This window comes from Culex pipiens, chromosome 2 (assembly GCF_016801865.2).
Source record: "Culex pipiens pallens isolate TS chromosome 2, TS_CPP_V2, whole genome shotgun sequence".
Taxonomy (NCBI): Eukaryota; Metazoa; Arthropoda; class Insecta; order Diptera; family Culicidae; genus Culex; species Culex pipiens.
In genome coordinates, this window is record NC_068938.1 from 90,916,404 (window position 1) to 90,931,732 (window position 15,329).

Below are 15,329 nucleotides of genomic sequence, written 5' to 3' on the forward strand. Positions count from 1 at the left end.
TTTCAGGGCACTTATGTGCTTACAACTTATGATAGAGTAGTCAAATCTCCAATTCAATTTGTGCCCGTTGGAAAGGCTTTTTAATTACTTATCCAAAGATAGGTCGCATGATAGATCCGGACATCGTTTTCATCAAAATATCTGAGATCCGGCCTCCAAAAAGTGCATAAATAACACTTAAGTGCTTATTACTTTTGATAGGGTTGTCAGATCTTCAATGTCATGGACGCGTTGGAAAGGTCTTTAAAATACCATTCTAAAAATGTATAACATGCCGGGTTTTCTTACAAAAACCACCCTTTTTACAATCTTCCGGACTTTTGTTTAAATCGTTTTTTTAGCATAACTTTTGAAGTACTTAACTAAACTGCATAATTTTTAATAGCGACTTATGGGACCCCAAGACGGATCGAATGACGCCAAAACGGACAAAATCGGTTAAGCCAATGTTGAGATAATCGAGTGACAATTTTTTGATCAACATCCCACCACACACACAGACATTTGCTCAGAATTTGATTCTGAGTCGATAGGTATACATGAAGGTTGGTCTAGGAGGTCTAATTGAGAAGTTCAGTTTTCGAGTGATTTTATAGCCTTTCCTCAGTAAGGTGAGGAAGGCAAAATAGTCACTTAGCAAAACAAACATTTTTGAAAATAGTGTAAATATGTCGAAACAAGACACTATTTTTACAAATAATGATGCATTAAACGTGATTTGTGAAGCTACCAGGAGTGAAATAATCCATTTAATCCAAATTTCATAACTTTTGATTGTTTTTATAGAATTAGAATAGAAATCATTTTTTTGTGCGTTACATAACAAAAGAACTTTTCATATGGAGTTTTTCGTTCCTTACCAGCTCCGCAGCCTATTCAATGGAAGTACCCATGGATTGAAACACCTAAACTATACTGAGCTTGGAAAAAGTGCGTTTGCTTTCGTGTTTGCTATAGAGTTTTTGTGAACTTCGAAGTTTAAGAGTTGAAGTTCTTTGCATCTCACTCGATATTATTTCTACTTCTACAAAATGCATGCAAACATGTTAGTCAAAACAAAACACTATAATCAAACCAGTTAGAATTTCTGGAAAAAATGTTAGTTAATTTCAGCGGTTAGTTACATAAATTTGTTTTGTCTGTTCGATTGATTCAACTATCGCCAATTAGTTAATTAGCTGCACCACGTGATTAGACCAGGATTGAGGGCTTTCGGGGGGTGGGGGTGGATTAAACACCATTACCGTTTCTGGACTTGCTCTTCCGCCACAATGTTCTCCCAAACGTGCGCCATTACAGGTGCATCAGCCCTGTTGGAGGATCGGTCGTCGTCGTCGCGTTGGTAGAGTCGGTTCAAAGTGTTTGGTCAAAACGGAAAATGGAATAAATAATCAACTAAATACGTTTTGCGCATTTTTACACGCTTATTAAGAGATGTGTGAGACAATGGATGGGAACAGATAGGTTGTGAGAGGGTAATGAATTGTATTCGTGAGCGTACAAAAAATGCAACTAACCAGCAGACTAAATTTAGGATCTACGTTCAAGCGCACATTTCGTAATTCAACCAGCACCATAATACAATCAATCAATTTATATGTATATGCCATCACACAGAAATTTGGGACTCTCTCTTCTTACATCCCCCTTCTCTTGTGGAAGAAGCCCCTCAACCAGAAGCAATTTTGTGTGAAGGGTTTTACAAGGCCTATTTACAGGAAAAGCTGTCTCAAAAATGTTCAAATTTGGGAGTAATTGTGCAGAAAGTTGGAGCGCGCGTCCACAAGGGATCGCTTTTTGTGTTTCAATTACCGCGGGTGAGTTTCTTCCATGATCAACATTTCCCAGATGTGTGACATCACAGCAGCGTCCGCCCTGATAGAAGATGTTTTTTTTTTGTTTTTGGTTTGTGAATAGTGTTTTTTTTTTGTAGATTTTGGACGGGCGATGGACGACACGGATCAGATGAGCCAATTGGTTGGATTTTTTTGGGAAGACAAATACAAATGTGAAAAAAAGAAAGAGAACATTATCATCACGAATGTTGCAATTCATAACACTATCGAGGTTTGCTGGTTGCGTTCTCCCTATCCACTCGGGATGGATCGTGTGGGACATTGGACTATGGATTTGGGTGTGTAATTTATGGTATATAATACACGAGATTTTTTTTTTGGTTGAGGATGCTATTGAATATGTTAAAACATGGGCAACGATTTAACTTACCAAGTGTGCTCCGAGTTAAAGCCAATCTGTAATGGAAAATTGAAAAAAATGTTAAGAATTGCTTTAATCAATTAATATCGCAAAAGAAAAACAAAAATACAAAGACATTTTTATTTATTTTTTCCAGTTAAAACATTTGTTTTGAAATGCTATTTTAATGCAAAATTGATCAAAATTTTCCCATAGTTTCAGGCGAATTTAATAACTAAAAGAAAATACAGTAGTTGTGCGGTGACTGGGCGTTGTTTAACTGGGCTGCTTTTTAACTGGGCCGTAGCCCAGTTAAAAAGCAGACAAACGTCAAAAAACCAAAACAAACCGAAATGACCAAGGGGTTAATGGATGCAAAAATCATTTTCAATAAATACAAAAACTTTTTTTAAGTTAGAATTAAAGAAATATGAAGAGCAAGCATTGTAAATTAATTTGAGTAACTTTTATTTTAATATTTCATCAGGAAAATATGATGCATCGGTGGTCCCCTCGTATTTTTTCGTTCAGCCCAGTTAGCGAGCAGCATTCGGTGACTGGGCTACGTTCTCAGCCCAGTTACCGAACAAGTACTGTACCAACATTTGGTATCCCAATTTCGACAGTTTTCGATTTTTATTCAATATCAGAATAATACCAAAAGTTGGCCTGATACAGAATTTTGCCCTTAATTTCCCTACTCAACATTCATGAAGCTGATGTCAGTAAACGTTTCAGTTTCGTCAAGGCATGATAGAATCATGTTGAGCAACCATGCGCACTATCTTATTTTTGCAACTCTCATATATATAAACGTGGGTGCGCATGGTTGCTTAAGATAATTCCATGGCATTTATATCCTAACTTTACAATTTTATTTATTGGCCGGGAATCCACCAAAACTCTATTTTGCCGTTTTAAGCATGTTCATGGAGATCAAATATGACGAAACTGAAGCTTCAAAAATGTCAAGTTGTGTTATCCTGGGTGTTATTTTTTAGGACTCAATTCTTTATGATTTTTTGTTTTTATGTTTTTTTTTAAATTCATATGGATAAAACTTTTCTTGTCGATTCTTTATGTCCAAATTTGCCAGTTGGCATAATTTATTTCTCTATAAAAGTCTCCCTGCAAATTTGCTTCTATCCATGCGAAAGTGTTTAGATATTTTTAGAATTCCTTATCCTTTTAGTTATTTTCTGATCAATTTGGTTTCTTCGGCAAAGTTGTAGGTTGTGATTAAGATAATTTAGAAAAAAAGAGGTACATGAAAACAAAAATCTCGCATTTTGTTTTTCTCGTTTCAACACAAAAACTCGATTTAGACAAAGTTCATACCATTTGTTTTTATTTTTTTTATTTTTTGAAGTGTTTTATTCGGACGAACGTTTCATTTCGGCCATGCTAGGATTTAAAAAAAAAATTTGACAAAGTTTTGAAAAAACTTAATTTCTGAATACAGTAGTTGCTGGATAACTGGGGGTCATTTCACTGGGCTGTACTACCGCTGATCGCATAAATGTCCCATATGCATTTTCATCGCTTTTGAGTTATTGATTCAGTTTGGTTCAAAATCGTGTGGTCTTTCAGAAAAGCCGACAACATCCAGTGCTTTGTTCTAGAAATCAGAAGGAAATCCAGTTTTTCGCGAAAACTTAACAAGTAGCCTTATGTGTGGGACAAACTTAAAGTGCGTTTTTCTCAGCTCGCCGTTTTTGCATATGGGACATTTATGCGAACATGGGCAGTGTAGCCAAGTAATACAGCAGTCAAACGTCAAAAACAATAACATAGTTAAAAGATCGAGGGGTCCGTGGATGCAAAAATCCATTTTAACGAATTAATATTCCTTTTTACGTTTTTTGGTGAAACTTCATATCACATTCAAAGCAAATTTGAAGGGTAAATTCTAGACATAGTTATAAGTTAATTTTATTTATCAATTTTAATTAAGACATCTTGAGGATTAATGATCTCTTCGACAATTTTCGGGTTTGCAATCAATTAGTACTATATAAATTTTATGATAAACGGTACCGTTCTCGAGTTATAACCATTTTCAGGCTATATCTTCAAAAAGTAAATAATGTTTTCGAATTTTGTAATTCAGTATCCATTTGGATGTTCCGAAAATAACTTTTTTTTGCGAGCATTCAGCATTCATGGCGTAGATATTTTCTATGGCCAAAGAAGTAATTTTGCATTATTAGTTCGTCTATACAAGTCTTCATACAATGTTGGCAACCGTCTTTGAAAAATTAAAATATTAAAAAAACGTTACTTAATCCACCTGAAGGGTGTTGGTGCCTTCCTCGCATTCATATAGTGAATACACTATACAGCCCCAAAAAAGTGTAAAAATAACACTTATTTTTATCAATATCTGAGCTCCGGCCTCAAAAAAGTGTATTAAAAACACTTAAGTATTTATAACTTTTAATAGGGTTGTCAGATCTTCAACTTGTCTTCAACCTTTTGGGCTCGTTGGAATTGTCCTTTGGTTACCTATCCAACGATGGCTTGCATTATAGATCCGGACACCTTTTTCATCAAAATATTTGAGATCCGACCAAAAAAAGTGTATAAATAACACCTAAGTGCTCATAACTTTTTATGGGGTTGCCAGATCTTCAATCTTTTGAATGTGTTGGAAAGGTCTTTAAAATACCTTTCTAACAATATATAGCATGACGGGTTTTCTTACAAAAACCACCCTTTTTACAATCTTCCGAAGTTTAGCTAAAATCTTTTTTTAGCATAACTTTTGAAGTACTTTTCTAAACTTCAAAATATTAACTAGGGTCTTGTGGGACCCCAAGACGAATCAAATGAGACCAAAACGGTCCATATTGGTCCAGCCAATCCGGAGATAATCGTGTGCACGGACTCACATACAGACACACGCACAGACATTTGTTCAGATTTTGATTCTGAGTCGATAGGTATACGTGAAGGTAGGTCTACGAGGTCGAATTAAGAAGTTAATTTTTCGAGTGATTTTGTAGCCTTTCCTTATTGAGGTGAGGAAGGCAAAACTGTATGTTGAGAAAGGATCTTCTGATCGATTTGGTGTCTTCCGCTATGTTGTAGAAGAATAGTAACACTTTAAAACCTTTTGTCAATTGGACTTTTCATACAAAACAAGCCTTACCCGACAAACTTCGTTTTGCCTTTCTTCGTTTGTTGACGTTTTTAACTTTTTTGCTTATCAGCCTCCTGTGATCAAAATTTTATTTTACGTAACTTTTCCCATACAATCTGCAGAATTTCCGGAATCGGTTCCAGAGTGGCCAAAGTTGTAACTTTTTGGCGTAAGAACCTTCCTTAACTTATACGAACCCAACGCAAGAAAGAGCACCTCGATCCGACGCTCCGTATTGAACTGATTCGCGTTCGAACAAAACCGTCGAAATTTTTTATATATATAGATAAGAAGAAGAAGATAATGAACCAATAATGAACAGCACATTTTTTTTAATTCTAATTTTTGGATATGTTTAAGTTTACAAAAAAAATGCATCCTTTGAGCTACGGCATAAGTTGGTCAACATTAATGCGGCAATTTTACGAAAAAATATGATTTTTGAAAAATCTCTTAATTGGTTTATACTTCATTTTTAGATGTTAAATCAAATTTACAACTGAAAAGTACTCAACATTGATTTCGATATCGTGCACCGTTTTCAAGTTATTGTCACGTAAAATTGTTTTTTTTTTTTGTTGAAAAGGCCGTTGCAAATATTTTTCGAAGTTTATGTCGCCTCTCCCTTCAAAATCGGTCCGAAAAATCAGGGGGCAAAAACAATTATTTTTCTCAAACCTTAAAATTTGCTCAAAATGACCTTCTCGAGAATAGTTGTACTACAACCATGGTCTACCGTACACTTACCCGTCCATTGCTGCCGACGCACACCGTAAAGCTCTTGTCGAACCATCTGTCGTGGCCGTTGCCGTGCAGCAAGTACCGCCCAAACTGGTCCAGCTTCTCCGGGTGGGCCATGTCGAACTCGAACGGCAGCGTGTCCAGCGACAGCACGAAGGCCGCACTCTCGATCAGGTGCAGCGACGTCTTGTTGACACCCTTGGCGAACACCGACTCGCGGATCTTGGCCCACTTGGTACGATCTCCGGCGGTTAGCGACGCGAGCAGCTCCTCGCCGGCCTGCGGCTTGTCACTGCTGTTGAGGATCTCCTCGATTTGGATTTGCAGCTCACACGGTCGTAGGATGCGCCCGTTGTGGTAGATGACGACCTTGTAGTAACATCCGCGGTACAGCACCACGATGTGGTTTGAGTCCTGGTAGTGGACAATCTTGTCCGTCTCTACGCCGGGCACGCGTACGGTGTTGAAGATACGTTCGTACTGCCACGAGCACAGTGGGACCAGCCCCTGCACCAGAATGGGTTCCAGCTCTTGCCGTTCGACGATCCGCCGGAATTGCAGCAGCATGTTGATGACACTGGCGGCCCGGGCACTTTGAATGGTGGTGGGCTGCGTGAAAATGGCATCGATTCCGTAGAAATTGCTGTTGACCATGAGGGCGCCACGACCGCGCAGGTACACGTACTCCTCCCACCAATCGGACACGTAGTTCGTGGACCACCAGCTCTTGAGCGTCAGATAGCGCTGCAGTTTGGGCGCGATTCCGGCCTGGAACTCCTTGGCCAGTCGCTCCATGCGGCTGTAGTTGGCATCGTCCAGCAGGGGTCGCACCGACCGGAGGTACCTGGTCATTGTTTCCTGTACGCCCGGCAGGGGCAACCGCGGCAGCGATCCCTGGAAGCTGTACAGGCCCGGTTTGTTCCACGTGGCCAGCACCTTCACGCACAGGGCCCACAGCCGAGTTGGCAGCGAGACCTTACTGCCCGGGGCTCGCTTCTCGTACATCCACCCTTTGTACATGAGCAGCAGCTTCAGCGAGTACCGCATCGTGTAGCAGATGCACAGCCAGAAGAACAGCCCCGCCAGGCCGCATGCTGTCACTTGGTAGCCCACGGTATCTCTGAGGTTGCAACAAGAGAAGAAAAGTTCAAAGTCAGATTGTTGCCAGTTTAGAACGTCACCTCGTTCAACTTACCCCGGTAGTAGGGCTGAAAATTTACCAACTAAGTTGAACGGAACGTGCCGTTGTGTGAAGTGGAGTGCCATTGCCACCGCTATCACCAGCCAAAGGCTCTGAAGGTGGGCGGGGTAGACTCCGTTGCGGACGCCGGTCTGTGGAAGAGGGGAAAAGCAAAAAAAGAGAATTATTATCAGATAGATTTATTGGTGTACTATTTTTGGCGCGAGAATTGTCACAACAACATCAAACAATGTGTAATCGAAAACCATTTCTGGTTGATAACAACCACAATATATCAGGAAATGATTGATGCCGACGTTGGATGTTATCTCGAGAAATTTGTTTCTGTTCAAGGGTTGATGTTGAACTACAAATAGAATCAAAAAAGTGAAATGAAAAAAAAATACTCTCTGTTTTAAGCTCTCTGGAGACCCTGCTCGAGACAACTCATACACATTTGCATTAGCAGTTATAATAACACAAAATAGGTGCTAAAAGAGATTTGTTCGAAAAATAACTTTTTTATCAAAAATTATTACCAGAAAATCCAATAACATAGGAAAGAAAAGTGTTCCATATGGCATTCGATATGGCTTACAAATTTTGTTCAACATTTTAAAAAAATGTAAAATTAAGCAGAAAGCAGACAAATTATCCATGTGAGCAAATAACCAAAATAGTGAACTTGAAAAATATTAAAATTTTCCCAAAGTTCTTGCAATACAAAAATTACATATTTCGATATGACCACTTAGAAAATTTTCAAACAAATTAATTTCCTTAGGTGGTTTAACAATAATGAACAATATCAACTTTCAAACAATAAACTTTTTATAAAGCTTTACAACGACCATCTGCATTATACCGTAAGGCTGAGAAAATCATGTTAAAACCTTGAACTGACAAACCAAAAGATTGACGTTTAAAGTTACCTCTTTTGAAAATGCTGGGATCGTTTTGGAGTTTGTTGTACTATTTACTACTACATTTGAAGTAGCTCGAGAGAACAAGGGATAAGGAGGCTCATTTTGCCGATCGCAGCGCCACATGCGTTCGTTTTCTAAAGCTTGACTAAACCTTTAAACTCACTCAGAGCTTGTCAAAACCAAATTTAGTCTGAAACTAGTTTTTAGGCGAAAATAATTTTAAAACTAAGAAACTTACTCTGAACAACAATTTGAGGAAAAAAAAATTGATGAATCCAAAATTGAGTCCAATCCACTTAAAACAAGGCAGAACAACTTTCAACCAAAGGAGAATGAGCAAATTTGTATGGGAGCTCAAAAATGTACACGAACGAAACCGACTTTTTTTTCCGAAAGATCTCACCGAGACATGAAAAAAAGTCTTCTGGACCAACTCTCTAAACCCCGGAGTTCAAAAGTTACAAACTGTTGAAGTTTGGGCACTTTGGGTGAAAATTTACAAAAAATCGTATTTCTGCATTTTCTAAAATCACTCATAAATACAATCTATATTTTATTTTGGATTTCGATCATCTTGACTTCATTCGACTCGTATCAGCGAAAATTATCAGTTCTGATACATGTATGTAAAAAAAGTATTTACACCCCATGGGCACTAGGCACATTTTGTGATGAAACATGTAAACAATTTAATGTTGACATAAACCTAGTACTACGTTTTGTTCAGAAACTCATGCCGAACATTTTGCTACAAAAAGCTCATGAAAAGATGTTTTCTATAAACAGTAGGGTGGGTACGTTTTTCAAAAAGTTCTCGGATCAAGTTTTAGTATGGTTCCCCTTGTAGGGCATGCCCATCGGGACTTTCATGCCAAATATCAGCTCATTTGGTTGTAAACTGGCTGCGCGCATCAGGGTTAAAGTTTACATGGGAATTACTACGGGAAATTGGAACTTTTTGTTCAAACGCTCCTACAGGTCTGGGAAAATCACGCGCCAACTTCTGGTATGGTCAGGCCTATGGGGAATGGTCTGGAGAACACTTTTCCCGAAGAGAGCATATGGATTCGTTGTCCCTAGACCTGGCGCATCGACAAACAATCCGATGTCTCCGGAATCAACGGTTTTTCCTGAAAAAGCATCAAATTTTCCTTAGCATGCTATGAAAGCTTGATGCACACCGCGACGCCATATGTCAGACAGCTACCACGTGGGCGAGAAACGGCTGGAATAATCAATTGCAAACCTTCTTTTAACTAGAAAATGATCATTTCGAGCAATCCTGATATTATTTAGTCGAATTCTGAATCTTTGCATTGCAAATTTGTATTTTTTTGCAAATATTTCAACCACGTGGTAGCTACCTGACGTATGGCGTCGCGGTGTTCATCAAGCTTTCATAGCATGCTAAGGAAAATGTGATGCTTTTTCAAGGAAAACCGTTGATTCCGGAGACATCGGATTGTTTGCCGATGCGCCAGGTCTAGGGACAACGAATCCATATGCTCTCTTCGGAAAAGTGTTCTCCAGACCATTCCCCATAGGCCTGACCATACCATAAAGTTGGCGCGTGATTTTCCCAGACCTGTAGGAGCGTTTGAACAAAAAGTTCCAATTTCCCATAGTAATTCCCATGTAAACTTTAACCCTGATGCGCGCAGCCAGTTTACAACCAAATCAGCTGATATTTGGCATGAAAGTCCCGATGGGCATGCCCTACAAGGGGAACCATACTAAAACTTGATCCGAGAACTTTTTGAAAAACGTACCCACCCTAATAAACAGTTATATAACAAATACTATTACAAAAATCAAAAAAGGTGCAAAAAAAAGTTTGTACACCTTTCGAAAAATTAACATAAATAAAGTTATTTGTTGACAAATCACCATAAATCCAGTCTCCCAACTCCAAATAGGCATCCTTGACTGATTAAAAAAATAATTTGGATTGAATATAAAGTTTACTAATTACTTAGTATAAAAGTAAAAATAAAATCCGTGTTTTTCGACGCGTCGCGCGCAAAAACCGGAGAATGACGAAATTGGCAAAAAATCAACTTTTTTCACTAAAACTGCGATAACTTTAAAATTTCAGCGATGACCTATACATGTCTGGGTATCAAAAGTTGCGTCTTTTAATTACAAAAAAATTGGTACCCAAACATTTATAGGTCATCGCTGAAATTTTAAAGTTATCGCAGTTTTAGTGAAAAAAGTTGATTTTTTGCCAATTTCGTCATTCTCCGGTTTTTGCGCGCGACGCGTCGAAAAACACGGATTTTATTTTCAAAAAATCATATCTCAGAATCCTGTTAATGAACTCCTCCCATTTTTTAGTATGTTATGTAAAAATGTCCGGGGAATCCGATAAAAATATTTTCAGACATAGGCTCTTTTGTCCAGACACCATCAAAACGGCATTTTAAAGTTTCATACGCCCTTTTCATATGTTAGGCTAGATTTTTGAAACTTCTTATTATTTTTCTTTGAAAGGCCAACTTATCACCTTTCATTTGCGTATAAGACAATTGAAATCGGTTAAAATGCCGAGGAGTTATGATTTTTCAAAAAAAAGTGGTTTTTGCGAAAATCGACGAAAATGGGCATTTTTCAAACCACCCTAACACGGCGTAAGTCACCCTAATGGCCAAACAAAAAAATACGGGTCTAATTATTTCGGCCAAGGAACCCCCAGAAAAATTTTGAGGACTTTTGTTTTTTTCCATGCTGTTTTCGTGGGGAATTGCTGTATATCTAGCTTACTAAGTCCGCGCCCCATCCCGCACGGCCATCTCGCCACTGTGAAAAGATCAAAGCCAATGTGGGTCTACGTATCTCGTATATCGTATATCCTATATGCAGTAAATACAGTATACAATGCAAAAGACCTCTCCAACGAGTTCAAATGATTGGAGATCTGACAACCCTATCAAATTGAGTCAAATTGATAGAACACTGAAAGGTCCGCCCCTGTGTGTCTATTTTGGATAGCATTACCCTTTAAATGTGAGGAACGCACCAACCACCTCAGGGTGGACTAAGTAACGTTTTATTTTTATTTTTTTCCTTCTCTTACCAAATCCATTGTTAGAATAACCAATTACATTAAAATGAACTATAGTATAAATCATAGTTTAAAGAAAATACAAAAGTTTATTAGGATATAAATAATACGAAATTGTGAATTGATAATTTACTTATAAAAACTAAGCGAATTGAATTTTATTATTAAGAAAGTGCTCATGAGCAATTACAAGGTTAAACTACTACAATTTTTTTTCAGATGTTTTTTTCTTCTAGGAGTTTACATCAAGTTGTTTACTGGTTAATAGGATTTAATAATAATGAAAATGTGTTTACACAAAGGGACATGATTTATCGTTAAACATGAACCGAATGTCGTAAAAACTGTCAGTGCTACAAATCGTCTTGAAATTAGGTATTTGATTATTTAAAACGTACCCGAAACCGCGCGAGCCGCTTCTTCCAGGACCGGAGGCCGGACTCCCAGACCAGGTTCAGCACCTCCCGGTCGTAGTTCAGGTGCCATCCCTCGTGGGTGATGGAGAACGAGAACGCGACAGCTGAATGGGCTTCAGCCATGGCCCGGCCGCGCTCGACGTCGTCAGATAATTACCGGCAGGCAGGGGCAAGTCGTCGTCTGGAAGAGGAGATTAGAAACGAGGTGGTGATAATGAGATTATTCTGTTTTGTAATGTAATCGGCGGAAAACTAGATCATTGAACATTTTAAGTTCATTGAAAAGACTGTTTTTTTTTGGTAATTGGACCCGAAAGTATTCCGGGTTGGACTAGAGATAAGATAAGGTTGATTGATAATCCGGAGAAGTCCCACGAGGAAGGGATTAAAATGTTGAGGGGGTTTAGAGTTTTAAGGCAACATTGTGGTGGAAATCCGAAAATAAACTTTTGTTATCTGCAAAGTATGACAATAATTTGCATTGTCATCGGAAAAATATTTTTTTCAAGGATTCTGACGAACAAAATTCCTTACCTTATATTGGATAAAAAGGAATCACCCTAATCAAAAAATTCCCTCATGAAACGATTTATGAAATACCAAATAGAAGGGTAATTCACTCTTTCCATAAAATAAGACATTTTTTCCTGTAAAAACAGTTTATCCGTGCTGAAGGCAAACGACTGGACTGGACTGGTATTCTGTAGTTCACCGAAAACGGTACTAGTGCTGCTGGTATGTGACAATCACTGTCCATGACTGTGTCTGTCAGCTGCGGCTTAACCGGTTTCTCCTTAGGAGGGGTATTTTACGTCTTGGATTTTTTTATGTTAAACACAAAGGCTTGATTAAGTCGCTTAAACAATAAAAGTGATTTAACTTATAAATTAGCGATATTTAAAAAAATGCTGCAGTTTTTAATATTGTTGTGGCATTACATTACAGGAAATTTGGCCTTAAAACTATTATCCCTTTTAAGACTGCAAAAATGCATACAGATCAAAACCTATTTAAATTCAGCAAAATATTTGTTTCAAAACCACAATCAAATAGTGCTACTGCGCGTCAAACCGTTAAACGGCAAGTCAACAAACTGTGATTAATAGTTAACCTTTTAACCTGGAGTAAATGGGTCTGTGTGTGTTTTTTTCTTTCAATTGTTGCTTGTTTTGCTGATGCACTTGCACAAAGTACAAACAGGCGATCGAGAAACTGGAAGAAGTGCTTTCAGCGACACTTCTGCTGGAGATAAAGTGGTATAAGTGAGCGTTTCAGAGATATGCGTTTTAAAAATAACTTTAATGTTAAATTAACGTACATTTATTGTTTTCAACACTTTTCATTTGAATTTTTGTATTTTTATTGATTTTGGTTATACAAAATACAGCATAACAAAAATTAATAAATCGATTTCCATTTTTGAAGGTTCTATAACTCTAAAAACTGCAGCCCCTGTTCAGACTGTCGTTTCGACATGATGGTGACATGGCGATGATGAAGAAATGTGGAAGAAAATCGAAAATTATAGGATAATTTTGGTAGTTTTGGCATATTTTTTCATGCTTCAACAAACGAGAAATATTTTATGAAATATCAACCCAAATGAATTACATCACTTGTCTCACATTTTTTTAAATTTTTAAACACTTTTTTTGTATTTATTCGTCATAATATCAAATTATATGAGATGTGTTTTTTCACAAAAAAAAAAAACTTTAATCAATGCTTTCTTTTATTATATCATAAATTCAATCTGAAAAAAGCCTAAACTGAAAAAAAAAATTTTTGATCAGGCTAAAAAAAATTCTGGGGATTCCTTAGCCGAAATAATTAGAACCGCATTTTTTTGTTTGGTCGTTAGGGTGACCTACACCGTGCTAGGGTGGTCCCAAAACGACAATTTTCGTCAGTTTTCGCTAAAACCACATTTTTCAAAACGCAAATCTAAGGTGATTAGTTTGCCTTTCAAGGAAAAATAATTTGATCCGAAAAAACAGCCAAACATTTGAAAAAGTTGTATGAAAAATTAAATTCACGCAGAAAAATATTGATTCAACAATTTTTTTCACTAAAAATGCGATAACTTTAAAATTTAAGCGATGACCTATACATGACGCCCGTGTGGATCAATCGGACCGCGCACTGGACTCACAATCCAGAGGTCGACGGTTCGAATCCCGTGGCGGGCGCTCTAAAATTCTTTGTGTAAATATGGGTATTCGGCGCCGTCGCTCCGTGCCATACTTTCATACACTTAGGAGCCCAGGGCGGCGAAGTCCTTGTAGATAAAAGGAAGACACTAGTGGTTGTCAACTTCGTTTTCGCTATACATGACGCAACTTGGGCATTTCGTAGATCTTTTTAATTTTTTTGCCAAATAAACACATTACTTCATTTACAACAAGCACCATTGATTAGCGTCAAGTGCATCCTTCGGCATTCCTATTACTGATAACAGGTGCACGTGAGCCCCGTCAAACGTGATTCAATGAAAATAAACAATCATCTGCTGCGCGTAAATAACGTTCTTCTCCAGTACACATATAAACAACCATATAAAAGCATTACTCCCAGCCAGTGAACGTCAGAGGCCGGTTTTGGAACGGAAATGAAAACAAAACCCAACCAAGAAAGTGAACCACACACGTCAAATTATTGGCACAAATTAGCGCAAACGACCTTGATCTTCACACGCACGCTAGCGATTTTCACGGCAAAGGCCAATGCGTTGCTTATGGTGTTAATATCGGTGGAGTTGAACCAGCTCAGCTCAGTACTCAGCTGGTGTGAACGCATGCGACCATGGCAAATGGCCTTGGAGTCGGCAATTTTTCTGCGTTTTCTCGTTTTCGCTTTCGTTTGATGCCGGTGGCGGTATTGCCGATAACTGAAAAGTTTAACTTAGTTTTCTTTGTCAATGAATAATAAATGATTGTGCTTTAGAATAATGTTTTTTAATACAAGTAAAAATGAACTGACGCTTAGAATTAAATATTTCAACTTATTTTAAATTTATTTTTGTTTTTTTTTTTGTTTTATGGTACAAGTTTAAAATTATTCTTGGACCTATTTTCTGTACTAATTTAATTTGGGAATGTTAGAAAAAATAAATAGTACGTCGACCAAAAAAAATTGTTAAAGTTGCCTGGAGTTGAAGTCAAGAAAAATCTTTAAAAAGTTGAAGGCGGGATCTTCATTTTTCATATTTATGAATGGATGTTGTTTATGAAGTCGATGCGTTTGTATCCATCCAGAAACTGTTTTTATTGTTTGATTCAATTTGAAAACCTACTGGTTTAGTGAAAATCTTCACTGTTCGTTGGATCAGCTTCGCTAGAATTAGCGAAGTTTTTTCCCTGGACGAGAAGAGCTGCAGGATTCTAAAATCAGCCAGGGAATTTATCCACGACTTTGCAGAATGACACTCTCGCCGCAGTTCTTTGCCACCCGTAAAAAAAGCCTCTTCAAACAGATTAAAACTTGAAAACACACAATTTTTCAGCAAAAAAATTACAAAAAAAAACTAGACAAAATAAAACACATACTACTGATTATAAAACAGTTGATTTACCAGTAAGAAAAAAGTCATGCTTGTGCTTGAACAGCCTCCTACTTTGTAGATGTAAACAAAGTGGGATCATTCAAAAATCACGTTACGCATTCT

The 15,329-nt window shown here is 37.7% G+C and overlaps 1 protein-coding gene across 4 annotated transcripts in view; it reads right to left on the reverse strand.

Annotated features, from left to right (window-relative positions):
- Positions 1 to 15,329, reverse strand: part of LOC120416296 (carnitine O-palmitoyltransferase 1, liver isoform) — a 59,811-nt gene that overhangs the window by 11,793 nt on the left and 32,689 nt on the right. For 3 of the 4 annotated variants that reach the window (XM_039578013.2, XM_052706969.1, XM_039578014.2), the window contains exons 2-6: positions 11,648 to 11,846; positions 7,275 to 7,411; positions 6,086 to 7,199; positions 2,227 to 2,252; positions 1,245 to 1,310 (exon numbers count right to left, since the gene is read on the reverse strand). In XM_039578013.2, coding sequence (XP_039433947.1) covers positions 1,245 to 1,310; positions 2,227 to 2,252; positions 6,086 to 7,199; positions 7,275 to 7,411; positions 11,648 to 11,788 — 1,484 coding nt within the window. In that variant the 5' untranslated portion in view covers positions 11,789 to 11,846. Of the gene's footprint in view, positions 1 to 1,244; positions 1,311 to 1,812; positions 1,876 to 2,226; positions 2,253 to 6,085; positions 7,200 to 7,274; positions 7,412 to 11,647; positions 11,847 to 15,329 lie in introns of all 4 variants that reach the window. The other variant, XM_039578015.2, reaches the window with a different exon arrangement.